At 40.2% G+C, this 13,794-nt stretch overlaps 1 protein-coding gene across 2 annotated transcripts in view; it reads right to left on the minus strand.

Annotated features, from left to right (window-relative positions):
• The window catches only part of LOC127432569 (zinc finger MIZ domain-containing protein 2-like), a 66,352-nt gene that overhangs the window by 34,101 nt on the left and 18,457 nt on the right, over positions 1 to 13,794 (minus strand). For both annotated transcript variants that reach the window (XM_051683811.1, XM_051683810.1), the window contains exon 2: positions 2,451 to 2,556. In XM_051683811.1, the coding sequence (XP_051539771.1) occupies positions 2,451 to 2,500 (50 nt within the window). In that variant the 5' untranslated portion in view covers positions 2,501 to 2,556. The remainder of the gene's footprint in view (positions 1 to 2,450; positions 2,557 to 13,794) is intronic.

Raw genomic sequence — 13,794 nt, forward strand, 5'->3', positions numbered from 1 at the left:
AGGATATAAAAGATATCCAAAGCCTTGAAAATGCCAGTCAGTACTGTTCAATCACTTATTAAGAAGTGGAAAATTCGGAGATCTCTTGATACCAAGCCAAGGTCAGGTAGACCAAGAAAGATTTCAGCCACAACTGCCAGAAGAATTGTTTGGGATACAAAGAAAAACCCACAGGTAACCTCAGGAGAAATACAGGCTGCTCTGGAAAAAGACGGTGTGGTTGTTTCAAGCAGCACAATACGACGATACTTGAACAAAAATGAGCTGCATGGTCAAGTAGCCAGAAAGAAGCCTTTACTGCACCAATGCCACAAAAAAGCCTGGTTACAATATGCCCGACAACACCTTGACACACCTCACAGCTTCTGGCACGCTGTAATTTGGAGTGACGAGACCAAAATAGAGCTTTATGGTCACAACCATAAGCGCTATGTTTGGAGAGGGGTCAACAAGGCCTATAGTGAGAAGAATACCATCCCCACTGTGAAGTATGGTGGTTGCTCACTGATGTTTTGGGGGGTGTGTGAGCTCTAAAGGCACGGGGAATCTTGTGAAAATTGATGGCAAGATGAATGCAGCATGTTATCAGAAAATACTGGCAGACAATTTGCATTCTTCTGCACGAAAGCTGCGCATGGGACGCTCTTGGACTTTCCAGCACGACAATGAACCTAAGCACAAGGCCAAGTTGACCCTCCAGTGGTTACAGCAGAAAAAGGTGAAGGTTCTGGAGTGGCCATCACAGTCTCCTGACCTTAATATCATCGAGCCACTCTGGGGAGATCTCAAACGTGTGGTTCATGCAAGACGACCAAAGACTTTGCATGACCTGGAGGCATTTTGCCAAGACGAATGGGCAGCTATACCACCTGCAAGAATTTGGGGCCTCATAGACAACTATTACAAAAGACTGCACGCTGTCATTGATGCTAAAGGGGGCAATACACAGTATTAAGAACTAAGGGTATGAAGACTTTTGAACAGGGGTCATTTCATTTTTTTCTTTGTTGCCATGTTTTGTTTTATGATTGTGCCATTCTGTTATAACCTACAGTTGAATATGAATCCCGTAAGAAATAAAAGAAATGTTTTGCCTGCTCACTCATGTTTTCTTTAAAAATGGTACATATATTACCAATTCTTCAAGGGTATGCAAACTTTTGAGCACAACTGTACATATACATACATAGACACACACACACACATATTATATATAAAAATAATAATAATAAATAATAATTCTTTAAGAAGTAAATATGAGAATATTTCAAAATTTCCGAAAATGTGCACATAGTTGGACTAAATGTTCTATTGGACGTTGTTCACTGAAGCCTGCTAGGGACAACTCAGTGGGAGTTTACATCACTGAATAGGTACGTGCGTCTTTATAACGGTTTCATTTTCATAACTCTCGCTTTTATATTTTGATATGTTGCCAAATTAAGAAATTACTCAGGCAGTAACATTTCTATTGTGGAACATTGGCTAAATATCAAAGCTGAAGTATTAGACATTTCTTATGATGTACAGTTTGTCACGATTAATCAAGCTTTTCAGAAAAATGGTCAGAGACAGGGTGGAAAATTATCATACATTACAAAATTATGACTGTTTTGGTATAAAAAACAAAACAAAAAAACTTTACATATCTAACTAACTAACTAACATTATCAGTGGACCTTAGGGAAGATAATGAAAATATAAAAAAAATTACCCCTTTAAATATTGTTTACCCCTTTCTCTAGGTCTGCCCGAATCAATTGCTGTTTTTAAACAATCGGCCGATGTCCGGTGCATCTCTAATCTAAAGAACCAATAATGAAACAGCAAGAACTTTTAAACCTCTAAAGAACCATATAGCTCAACTCAAGTACCCTATACACAGGGGCGTAGATTACGAGGAGGATGGGGCAATCAAAACGAGCAAGTACAACCCCCCCAATATTTATACCATGATCAATGGGAACATGTAAATGCTTCATGCTGCAACCCCCCAAATTTTCAAGCCAAATCTATGCCCTTGCCTATACATCAAAAATGTTTGACAACAGAGTTCTTTGCTGAACTTTCAATGAACCACTGAAGAACCTTAATTTTTAAAAGAGTGCTGAAAACAATGCCTAACTCACAAAAGGAGAAAAATAGTCAAATGAACTGCAAGCAGAGGTTAATCTCATCCATAAGATGCCAAAAAATGTGTACATTTCTTCCCCATGGCTATTAGCAAATACTAGTAAAATATGCAAAAGTTTTGAAAATCAACAGTGAAAACACGAGCAGTAGGTTTTTAGACTGTTAGGTGTGGTGCTCAGGGAAGCAGGTGTCAGTTCAAGGGGGGTTGGAAAGTTCAGAATGTCGTTGAAGAGGAAAGAGTGGGTGCGAGTCGCACTTTGACGTGCAGCTGCACCGAGCCGACGTGCAGGAGCTACAGTGAGGTTTCTCAAACTGACCTGTGTGGCGTTGGAGGGAGGGCAGGTTTCATGGAGTTGATGGGGTTCATCGGAGGAATCTAGGGGTCTACGGGGCACCCCAACTCTCCTCAACCTAGCAGGCAGTCTGGAAAATAAAGAAAGAGAAAGACATGTTACAGTGACAGCACTCAATCAGAAGATTTTTTTCTGCTATGACTCACAGAGGCAGAGACGTATGGCGACAGAGGGCACTATCAGCTGTAGTGGCTTTAACCATTTTCATTAGGAGGGCTTTTGGATGGCTGCGGTTCAGCCCGACAGCATGAGGGGTTAATAAACAACTGACTGTGCCAGCACATCTTTCTCTGCACACCCCCGCACTTTGATAGGTTGGGTTTTGCAATCATTTCCTTGAGTTGGAGCCCTTCCACCAATCACAGTTTAAAAAAGCAGGCAGCGCCACACACAAAGGAGCGAGATTTGACAGCATGTGGCATCTCTTGGGCTGCATTCAGGGTACAAGAAAGCTAGGAAAGACTGCGGCACTAAAGACAAAAGCCAGTGTGAAACATGTGCTTTAAAATAGAGCAAAGGCTGCAACCTGAACGTTTGACGCGTTTGTGGTCGTATGTCTTACTGCAGGATTCTTGCATCCTGCATCGTCGGGAGAAGCCGGGGAGGGAGGGAGCGAGAGGGGAGGGCTATTTATAGCTCTTTGATTTCAAAAGGAAAAGAAAAATGAGATGTGGAAAAGCGGAGGTTCTCATGGCCGCAGTTTTGAGATCTGAGCCCTCGGCAAAGATAACGCCTTCAACCCTGCTCAATTATTTAAGTGATTAGGGAGCATGTAGCGACAAAAGAGGGTTCACCCTCCTTGATTCTTCGTGTGTATGTGTGTGTGTGTGTATATATATGTTTAGGTGATTGTACACATTAATAATGACAATAAGACCCCAACCCACCCCCATGCCCCACCCCACTGCCTCTCCGTCTGTCTCCACTCTCAGAGGTGTAGCTTGATGAGCACACATGCTAATTTGCTGCCAACATCAGTGGATGTCAGGCCCCCCACACCCCTAACATTCACTCTACCCACCACCCCTACACACATCCCTCTTTGCTTCCATTTTCTTCTCCTTCCTTACAGATTTAGGTCAGACACCCCACAGCTTGAAAAGAGAGGTGGATGAATTCTGTTAGGAGGGGGACTTGAGGAAGAGTCACTCAAAAGGAGTGACAGAGTTGATCAGAAAAAGGTTCACCAACAGGGATAATGAGATGATAGAGCGGAGGATGAGAGAAAAAGAGGCGGCGGTAGAGACAAAATGAGATCTTCCACTGTCATATTTTGATAACCACTTGACTGAAGCAGGCTTAGCAATATTTACATGCTCGCGTGGTCACTTTCATTAGCAATTACACCAGCCTGCCCGTGTAAAGAGGCATTTAGCAAGTGTGCGTCTGATTTCAGCCATCTTTGCAATGTTGACTTTGCTTGATATATTGGTGATCTTATCCGGTTATTTTTAAATGATCAGTAATGGCTTTGGGCCAATCCTTGAGGCAGATAATATCAAACTTTTTTTTCAATGCAAACAGTGTAGTCTTTCTCTGTGCCGTGTTTTAGAAGTAGTAGTGCTGTAACTAACAATTATTTTGATAATCGATAATCTGTCGATTCTTTTTTCGATTAATCTGATTAGAAATTTAAAAAGAAATCCTGTATTTTATTAAAAGAAACTCTCAAGAGCATTAAATAGCACAAGACTCCAACGTCGCACCTGATGTGACAACCAGCTCACATTATACTATATGCTTATGATCTTTTTTAAAGTGTTTAACCTAACGTGCAATCATGCTTTGGACAAATTGACTTGTGCTTTTTTCCCATTTCTACTAGTTTCAGCCATTTTTTTTAAATGAGTTTTGTCATCTAAACACACTAACTACTGTAAAGTGACATCAATGACAGAGGTTTTCCATGCACAGTGCATCGAATAATCAATAATGAAATTCAGATTATTTTCATTATTGGTTTTATCACGGTGCGCCGACTCGACTAATTGATAATATAATGTGCTGTTGATTATTTTCATTATTGATTACTAACATTTAGTTGTTGTAACACTAAAAAATACTGAAACATACTAAAAAAAAAAAATTACTACAACGTATAAACAGAATTTTTAAACGAGTAAAATTATGTATTTTTAAAAATGTCGACAACAAAAACAATTTTAAAAACTAGACTTTAAGTGGTGCTTGCCAGTTCAAAACTTGCCGCCACGATGCTAGGGTGTTGTGGTTGGTTGCCAGGACATTGCTATGCGGTTGCTAAAGTGTTTTGAGATGTGATTAGCATGATGATATGCAGTTGCTAGGGCTTTCTGGGTGGTCACTTTTCAAGACTGGCCAAAAGAGCCCACCCGTAAGTATCTATATCCTGAACTTAAATATGGCTTTTACGTCTTTATTTTAATGTCAAAGCTTTTTTGCGTGCCATAAGATCTCACAAACCTTGAGCACTTCAGCCTTTCAAAGTATACTCTGTAGACTGTGAGCCCGTATGGACACATACACACTATGACTGCTTTGTGATACACTTATAGCACAGTCAACGGCAGGTGAATGCGCCGACGAAAGGACATGGACTGTCTAGTAAAGCTAGGACGTGGACAGTCCGCATGTATCGTGCTGATGGCAAAATTTGCGTCACGCACACTCTGACATATCAGCACATGGAGAACAGAAGTATACCTCTGTCTTAAATATATGGGATTTGCTTGTCTGTTTTACTGCTCGGTGAAAATTGTCAGATTGCTATAAACATTAATAGTACACCTCTCCTCAATAAGGTGCATGATATTAGGTATCATTCATGTCTGTAGTACAAACGGTATGGGTCGTGTTCCACTCTAAAGCTTAATACTTAAGGTTAGGGTTTTTGAAAAAAAAAAAACAACGGATGAGATAATAGTATTAATGATGTGTGCCTCTGCACACACCACTAAGAATAAATCTAATTCAGGCAATATTTCTATAGTATTGCATACCTACTCACTCCATCTGATTGTTGTACATTGCACCTATCTGATATATTACTGATATATTAAGCTCTCCAACTTAAGTAGCAGCTGACTGACGAACATTAATTATGTTTAATTAGCCCAGTGCTGCTTAGCCCACCCCTATGATCATTAAGCTCTCATATCAGAACAATCCTTCAATGAAGGAGCATTTATTCAAACAGTGGACGACAGTAATCCATCCGATCTGGAAACACAATACGGCAGAAATCTCCCGCCCCCCCAGTGAGAACACACACACACTTAAAAACATAATGCTGAACGCAGATCTTATCAGCCATAGAAAGACCCCATGAAATGAAAAATTTTAGTTTTGTAGCTTTTAGTCCTTGTCCATTAGCTCATGCTAGTGCACTCCTAAAAGTTGACTAAATTAACTTTATTTGCAGACTCTCTCTTCCGGAAAATGGATCAACATTTTTGATGACTTAACCTGCACTAATGGTGTATCCAAATTTCTCTCCAATCAAATGCACTCTAGAATGAGAATGTCCCTCCCCCTAACACAACCTGCAATCGAGCACACAAGCACTCAAGAAACACTAGGTCTTATTTTTGTGTTGTCAAATAACACAGTTCAGCATCTTTGTCTATTGCTTTCCCTTCACCGTGTGACAGATAACAGCACAAACAGTTCTTGTCCTGGAATGAACAGAACACACTGTTCTTCACTGCTGGGCTCCATCTAACCCCCTCCTCTCTTTTCCTCTAGTTCCACCCCTGGCCTGCAGTGACCCGTTCCTGCTGGGCTTCCCTCCCTCTTCAGTTCCTCCAACATGCGAACCATCCTTTCTTTCTCTCTACCCTCCATTTATTTTGTTCCTGTACTACTTGCCTCACTGTAACTTTGTCTAACCCACTTCTAAGCATCCACACTCTCTTGCGGCATGTCAAAGACTTTTCGGTTTGTCCACGTCTCCTCCTGCACCCGCTGGACAGGACGGTTCAGTCCGGGACAGCAGAGCAGGACGGCACTGCAGGGGTGTGACCATTGAGGGTATGAAACGCCTTGGCTTTCTTGCCAAGCAGCACACAAAAGCCTGCAGTCCTTTGATTTCTGATAGGCCAGAGAAATGCCTGTATGTCAGCGCTCTTAAAATGAAGTGCAGATTCAGCTCTCTACGGGGAACTGCGTTTTCAGAGGACAGAACTGTTTTCAGAGACCTGAAATGCAGCACAGGTTGAGACAGTATCCTTTAGGGACAATCAAGATGTGGACAAAGAGGTATCACCCCTCACCTGAATTCACTTTTCAAGATCTCAAATCAAAAGGGACTCCATTTACTTTTTTAATACACATTACTGGTCATATTGTGCGCAATACATTGTGCACAAAATTACAAAGAAAAAAGTTTGTTAAAGTTCTTCATCAAAATGTAATTCACTTGCTCCACCGAAGTCACGAAGCACTCCTATTTTTTAGCCCCTCCCCTGCAATCACGTAACATATAGAGCAATTTTCACCATCCAATAGGAGGTATGCTACCCGACCCGAGCCCGATGGGACCCAACAAACCGCCAGGTTTCAGGCCAGATGGGGTTAGTATAACTTTGTTTAGGTAGGGTTAGAAATTATTGAAAAAATAAATTACTATACTTATTTTGATGATATATAATAATAAAGGCTACAAATATTAATCTATATATAGACATCTCGAGACATTAGTTGTGTCTAGATTTTTTTTAAGCATAAGTGTCACAAAGATTCGAAGTTCTGAAGAATTTCAGGTTGCAAAGAGGACTTCATCCGACTGTTGGGTCCGGCCACACGGCCTTGGATACGGGCCATGTTCAGACTTTAACTTAAAGCCCATGCAGACCCCTACTGTCCATTACTTTCCCCATTAACAAAATTAAGCCCACCCTACATTTTTATCCTTTTTCACAAAAATGTCATGTAGAAGTAAAATGGGTTGTGAATACAACCTTAGTTGACTTTAAATGCATGCCCATTTTTATCAAAATACAGTCAAATTAAAGCACAGCTCAAGAAACATCTTTAACGAATTGCCTTTAATCGGTCTGATATGACCAACAGCCAGTAATTTCAAATGAGTCCCAAATGGCATCAGTGTTGGCTAAAGCCTCACTGGAGTTCCGCGTGTCCAAAAATCTATGATTGGTCTGTCTGCCAAATGGGGGAGCGCCTTGGGTCACATGGTTAGGCCTCCCTTCCCCCATGTAGCTGGAGCCAGAGCTGAGTAGCTGCTGCCAAAGAGAGAGAGAGAGGAAAAAAGAGGCTGGGGGCAGGGGAAGGGGACGAAGGATTAGGAACCACAGGAAGGCTGGGCCTGATAACGCATTCCTCCACACATGTGCACACGAACACACAGAAACGCACACACACACACACCCGCGGCTCCCTGTCTAAAAGTGTCTCAACACCGGCTAGGGAGCTGCAGCAAAGAATGCGGGGTTGAAACTGTAAGCAAGAAGAATATAATGAAGATCATTGTGGAAAAAAAAAAAAAAAAAAAAAAAAAAAAAAGGCAACAGAGTGCCTGCAAGTAAATCAAAGAAAACAGGAAGCTGCAATGCATATACAACTACAGATTCCGAGCTGTGAAGAACACCAGTCGTATCTCTTACCTGTAGGATCAGTGAGATAAAGGAAACAAATAACCACCTCACACTTTATTCATAGCTGAAAGAATATTAGGTGTTTAACAGTGCAAACACAATAAATGCTATAGAGGAAGCAGATTTGCTGTTTTCAAAAGTGCCATTTCTGTGCCACTGCACCTGGCAAAAAGCGTGTAAATACATACGCCCCTGCTTGGTGCTGTTAAGTGTTGTGACTTGTCAATTGAATCTGGAGTGCTGGGTCAGTTTTAAGCACAGTTAAATTGACAATGCATTCAATGCATTGCCCTCAGGACAGCAAACATCCAGCAAGAGATAAAAACATTTAGCCTAATGAGCACAACTGTGTTGAAAATGGAAATCCGATTCATTCTAGAGACAAAGAGCCAGATAGAAGAGCAAATTCCATTACATTCTTCTGAGCTCCCTCATTCCCTAATATATCTCGCTTTGCCTTTAGGCCTTGGTGCAGATTGAGTGATGCAGGTTGAGCATGCTGCAAAGACTCCAACATGGAAAAATATGCAAACCTGACTTGAATCCCAGTGTTGGTAGATAGATACAGATGAGTTGTTTTTAAAGAGGGAAGCTTGGTGGCTCAGTATAGCCGTGAGGAGATGGTTTCACACTAGTTTTTGTGTGTGCAGTGGAAGCCACCTTGTAGGTCAGCTTTATTTGTTCAGTGTCCAGGCCAGTGTTTGGTGCTGTTTGAATTTCTCAAACACACACAGGCCTTGAGCACGCATGCAACAGCCGGTCTGACACCTCCCTTTGAATAAATTCATCTGCAGCATACAGAAAGTAACGCACAACCAGTTTTTGCACGCAGCCTTGTTCTGGTGTATACACCTTTGAGCAGACTAATGTTGGTGATTCAGCAGTTCTTGAACACTTAACAGCATGTCAGTGTACAATTAATCAGAGTCGATTTCAGTTAAAGGTTAAGTACTTTAAGAGTTTACTAAAAGGCAGAGGCAGTTGATTTTCTGCCCAAACAAGGTACAAAGAAAACTAGCTTTTTTAAATGTAACAAGCACAAGAATAAATTACAAATCGCCGGCATGGAACGTGAGGAGCTTCCATGTTTCCTAAGACATCTGAGAGCAGTTTGTAGGTTTGTTTGTGTCTGGCGGAGCGGCAGGGCGCCAAGCCAGAGTAAGCACGTAGTGCTGGAATGGAACAGCCCGTAACTATCTTCACTTAGATTTAGTGGTGCAGTCAGGATTCTCTCTAGGTCAAACTATACAGTGCTTCTCAGCTATCTCCCTGCCTTATACACCTTCATCTCTTTGGGTATAAAGCTGGAGGAAAATGCTGGTCGCCACAGTGTCATCTTGGTGCATGGTAGAGGCTTACCTCGAAACCATAAAACTATCACACAAGCCTCTGCTTTCTCTCCTGCCCTACATGTGCATGTGTGGGATGTCTTGGGGGGGTTCTCCAATGCCAGTCAAACCCTTGTAAAGATATTCCTGGTGGATGCGGACAATGAATAAGAATGTCAATGAACCAGCACTTACACATATTGCTATTATTATTTTTCCAATGAGCATGTTTATATTCAATGTTTTTTCACCGATTATACTTAATAAGCCAGCAACTTATGTGGTCATGCAAATGCCTGAAATGATTTTCTTTTATTCGGGTAAGGTCATAAACGATTTAAGCATAAACCAAACAGATTTTTGCTCATTGCTCCGATTTGCGGTGCTTGTAAACACCTTTACCGTTGTTCTTACCGGCTTTTTCAATATGCGCATGTTTTGCGCGCATAAATGTTTTAAGTTTTGATGTCAAAAGTACAGAATAATTTCATTGATACAAATCTCATGTAAACGAGGGTTTCTTACGCTTTTGGAAACAAGATGATGTGTGCATGTAAAGACCAGTGTTCATTTTCACAGTTTTTTATTTTAGTCATATTGTTTGTCTTTTGACAAAAATGTCCTTTAAATTTCATCAGGTCATATTCATACATTTTAGTCAAATTAATTGTTGACGATGATGTGCAAAATGACAAAAACATGTATCACACTGTAACAGAACAAACTTAAATAAAACTAAATATTCAAATATTTTGAAAAATGTATAAACTATGTACATATATTTAAATCAAACATATTAAAGATTATAATGTTTAAACACTGTCCTAAAAAAACCTGAGCTCCTGAAATAATAACAAAGCCTAATTAATCTATTATTAGCTACATTTTAGAAGTTACTCTGTTGTGATTTCCTAACGTTTAGACTGTTTAGGCTATTGCTTTAGGTATAACGTTAAGAAAACAGCAAATTCACATTCTGATGAGTTCATCAATTCAAGTTCAATATTTTTTTTCAACAGCAGCCTGATGATGGGTCTTTTTTTTTTAGTCAACTAAGCATGCTCATTTCTAAGAAAATGTGAGTAATGGAAGAACGTGGCTGAAATGTATCAGTGTTTATAGATTATTAGCTGAGCACTCAAGCTGTATGGCCATTCTTGGAGGCAAGAAAAGGTTGAGTGGAACTGCACAATGGAGCACATTCATTTGGCTGATATCAGATTCCTTCACGGGTATCAGTGAATGGTCTATAAGAGCCCGAGCCTCACTGCTCTAAACCCATTTCCCCCAGCCGAGCTTGTTTGAAATGAGCAGCGGCAAATGCAAATGGCGTCACATTATATTGATTCTCCTTTAATGACTTTGTTACGCCTCTGACTGTCCTTTACAAAAGTAGAGCTGGCTGGTTCATTCAAGGGCCTCTGCTTGATAAACTTGTCTGACTTCAATACTCAGCTGCTCCATGTCTCTCTCTCTCTCTCGCCGCTGCAACGTGACTCACTTTGCACATAGCAGTGTCTTTCTCTCCCTCGCTGGAGTACAGGGAAAAACAGGTTGACTGACTGATGGTTTGGCTGATGAACACTGACAGAGCCACTTGATGGAGACTTACATAGAGACAGCTCTCTGCCGGCCAACAGCAGCCCCCCTCCTCCGGTATCAGAAAGGGATGCCTGCCATGCGGCTTCTGCAGGGCAGTATAAGAGCCTCTGCGATCATAGAGGAGATGTTACTCTAACGGCAGTTTTTTGACTGCGTGTGCTTCCAGAGCTTTCATTTCTTCTCAAAATGTGAGACTTTCTATAGATGAGTGGGAGGCCTCTCGATATGAGACACGGGACTTGAAAGCGAGCAAGGTTCATGTGTCTTTATTTCAAAGAAAGTGATGAGCCCTACTCATACTCAAGGCAACAAACACGTTAGCATAAAGATGCTCCCCTGCTGATGACTAGCTACAATCATGACAATGCTCTTGAAATAGACAGCTCTTGGAACCAGGGGTGGTACACACTGAGTGTCTACATAAAACATTGTCAGCATTGTTGTGAAACTGATTCTGAACACCATAAAAGCACCATCACACCTGCGATAAAAAAAAAAAATTTAATTGGAAAAGTTTAAAAGCTGATTGCACAATACTCTTTTAAGCTCATTTAATTATTTCATTCACTGCAAAGTGCAACATGACAAGCATGGACAAACCAATATCTGTCCACTGATCACTCACCCTAACCCTTTACTTACCCTCATGTTGTTCCAAACCCTATTTTATCTAGATAATTATGTACCTGCTCTGAAATGACGGAAAGGTTTTTTGTTTGTTTTTTATCTGAGGAGCCATCATTTCATCCAAAAAGCTATTGTAGCTACATTAATTCAAAATGTTTAATGCATGAAATAAAAATCTAGTTAAAAGTAATGAAGACATGTTTTCTGGTTTTTCACTACATGAACACAAGAATGGTATTTAATCATTTTCATTTATATGCATTAATATCACAGTTCGGTAATAAAAGGCAAGATTTACCTACATCTGAGCATCCAACAACCATGCATGGAATAACACAAACCTGTGACAAACCGTTAGTTAGAGGGGTCGTCTGACGACAGCACTGTACCACTGTTTTCTCAGGTTGTGGGTGTGCTGTGGTCAAGCCTTGCTTTGCTTCGATGATATCATGGGCCTGCAAGAGGAGCCAGCGACTGTTTGTGTGTGTGGTAAGACAACGTCAGATGAGCAGGTTAGTTGCACTGCTGCTGGGGTTTTACACAGTGTCAGTGAAGTGTGTGTCAATGTGTCCCACCCCTGCACTGACTCACTGTTTCAGTCTGACAAACACACGCACACACCCCCTTAAACCATATACAAACTCTGTGGTCTGTCTACCTCTCTACTTACAGATCTTCGATGTTGCACGTTCATAAACACATCGTGATCAGAGACGGAAGGAACCCACCAAAGCTAATTTCCCATTACTCACCCTGACACAGCAGACACTGAGGACATCTATGTGGGCAAAGCTGTCTGGGGTAATAGACACCAAATCTGGCTGGGCAATATACAGGGTTGGGGAGTAACAGAATACATGTAATGGGATTACGTATTTAAAATACAAAATATAAGTAACTGTATTCCACTACAGTTACAATTTAAATCATTGGTAATTAGAATACAGTTACATTCAAAAAGTATTTTGATTACTGAAGAGATTACTTTGCATTTTATTGTCATTTGTTTCATTTAATATTTAGTCCTTTCAGATGGAAAACATTTATCCATATAAATGATGCGATCCAAAGTGCATTTGAACAGCGGTGAAACACTTTCTTATGATGCGTTACATTCATACGAGCCGACAGAGAAGTAAGTTTGAAGTAAGTCTGGAGCAGAAGAAATAGAAATAAACCTTGTGTAAATTGTCAGCTTTACACTAAGCTAAAATGCTATTTCTAGCCATTTTACATGCACATGTTACCAGACACAATAATTTTTTTTATAAAGAAAATTCACACTGGATCATAATTTCTTTCTTTCTAGTAAGACCTTTGATATTAGGGCAAAAATCATATTCCTGATAATAATTTTTGTATTGTTTTCCTGTAAAAATATCTAAAAATCCTTAAAACAAGATCAGTTTGATTTATCTTGTTTTAGAAACAACACTGCATAAGATATTTATGTTTTTCAGAGAATGTATTTTTAACATGTGTATTTTGTCTTACTGTACTGACAGAGTTTTTATAGTCAAAACAACTGAAAAAATCTACCAGTGCTGAAGAAGTAATCCAAAGTATTTAGAATACATTACCGACCTTGAGTAATCTAACGAAATACGTTACAAATTACATTTTACAGCATGTATTCTGTAATCTGTAGTGGAATACATTTCAAAAGTAACCCTCCCAACCCTGGCAATATATGGAATATTCATGATATAATTTCATTGATTTATTTGGCTATTACGCTTGCTAAAAAACCTGATATCAGACTGATTTCACAATCCTTCAGGCTGCACAATTAATCAAAATAACATCAGAGTCGTGATGTGGTCATATGTGACTATTAAAGCGCAAAAGGCTGTGATTTAATACATGGTCTTTTCATAAGAGTGAACGGGTGAAGCTGTTCTGTGTGCATGTGCGGGGCTCATGATTTGCTGTTTTTAGTGGTCTCAGATCAGTTCACATAAGTGCTACAGGTTTGCACATTATAGAAATATACAAACATGACAGTATCACAGAAAAGATGACAGCATTTCACCAGATTTGTAATGAGGACCATTGTAAAGTGTTCATTACACACTGCACATTCAAGTTTTCCTACAAAATGCAGGCTTCGGATGAAGGTGAAGTAAATATGACAGAAATATATAACTATTATTAATTCAG

This window comes from Myxocyprinus asiaticus, chromosome 42 (assembly GCF_019703515.2).
Source record: "Myxocyprinus asiaticus isolate MX2 ecotype Aquarium Trade chromosome 42, UBuf_Myxa_2, whole genome shotgun sequence".
Lineage (NCBI taxonomy): Eukaryota > Metazoa > Chordata > Actinopteri > Cypriniformes > Catostomidae > Myxocyprinus > Myxocyprinus asiaticus.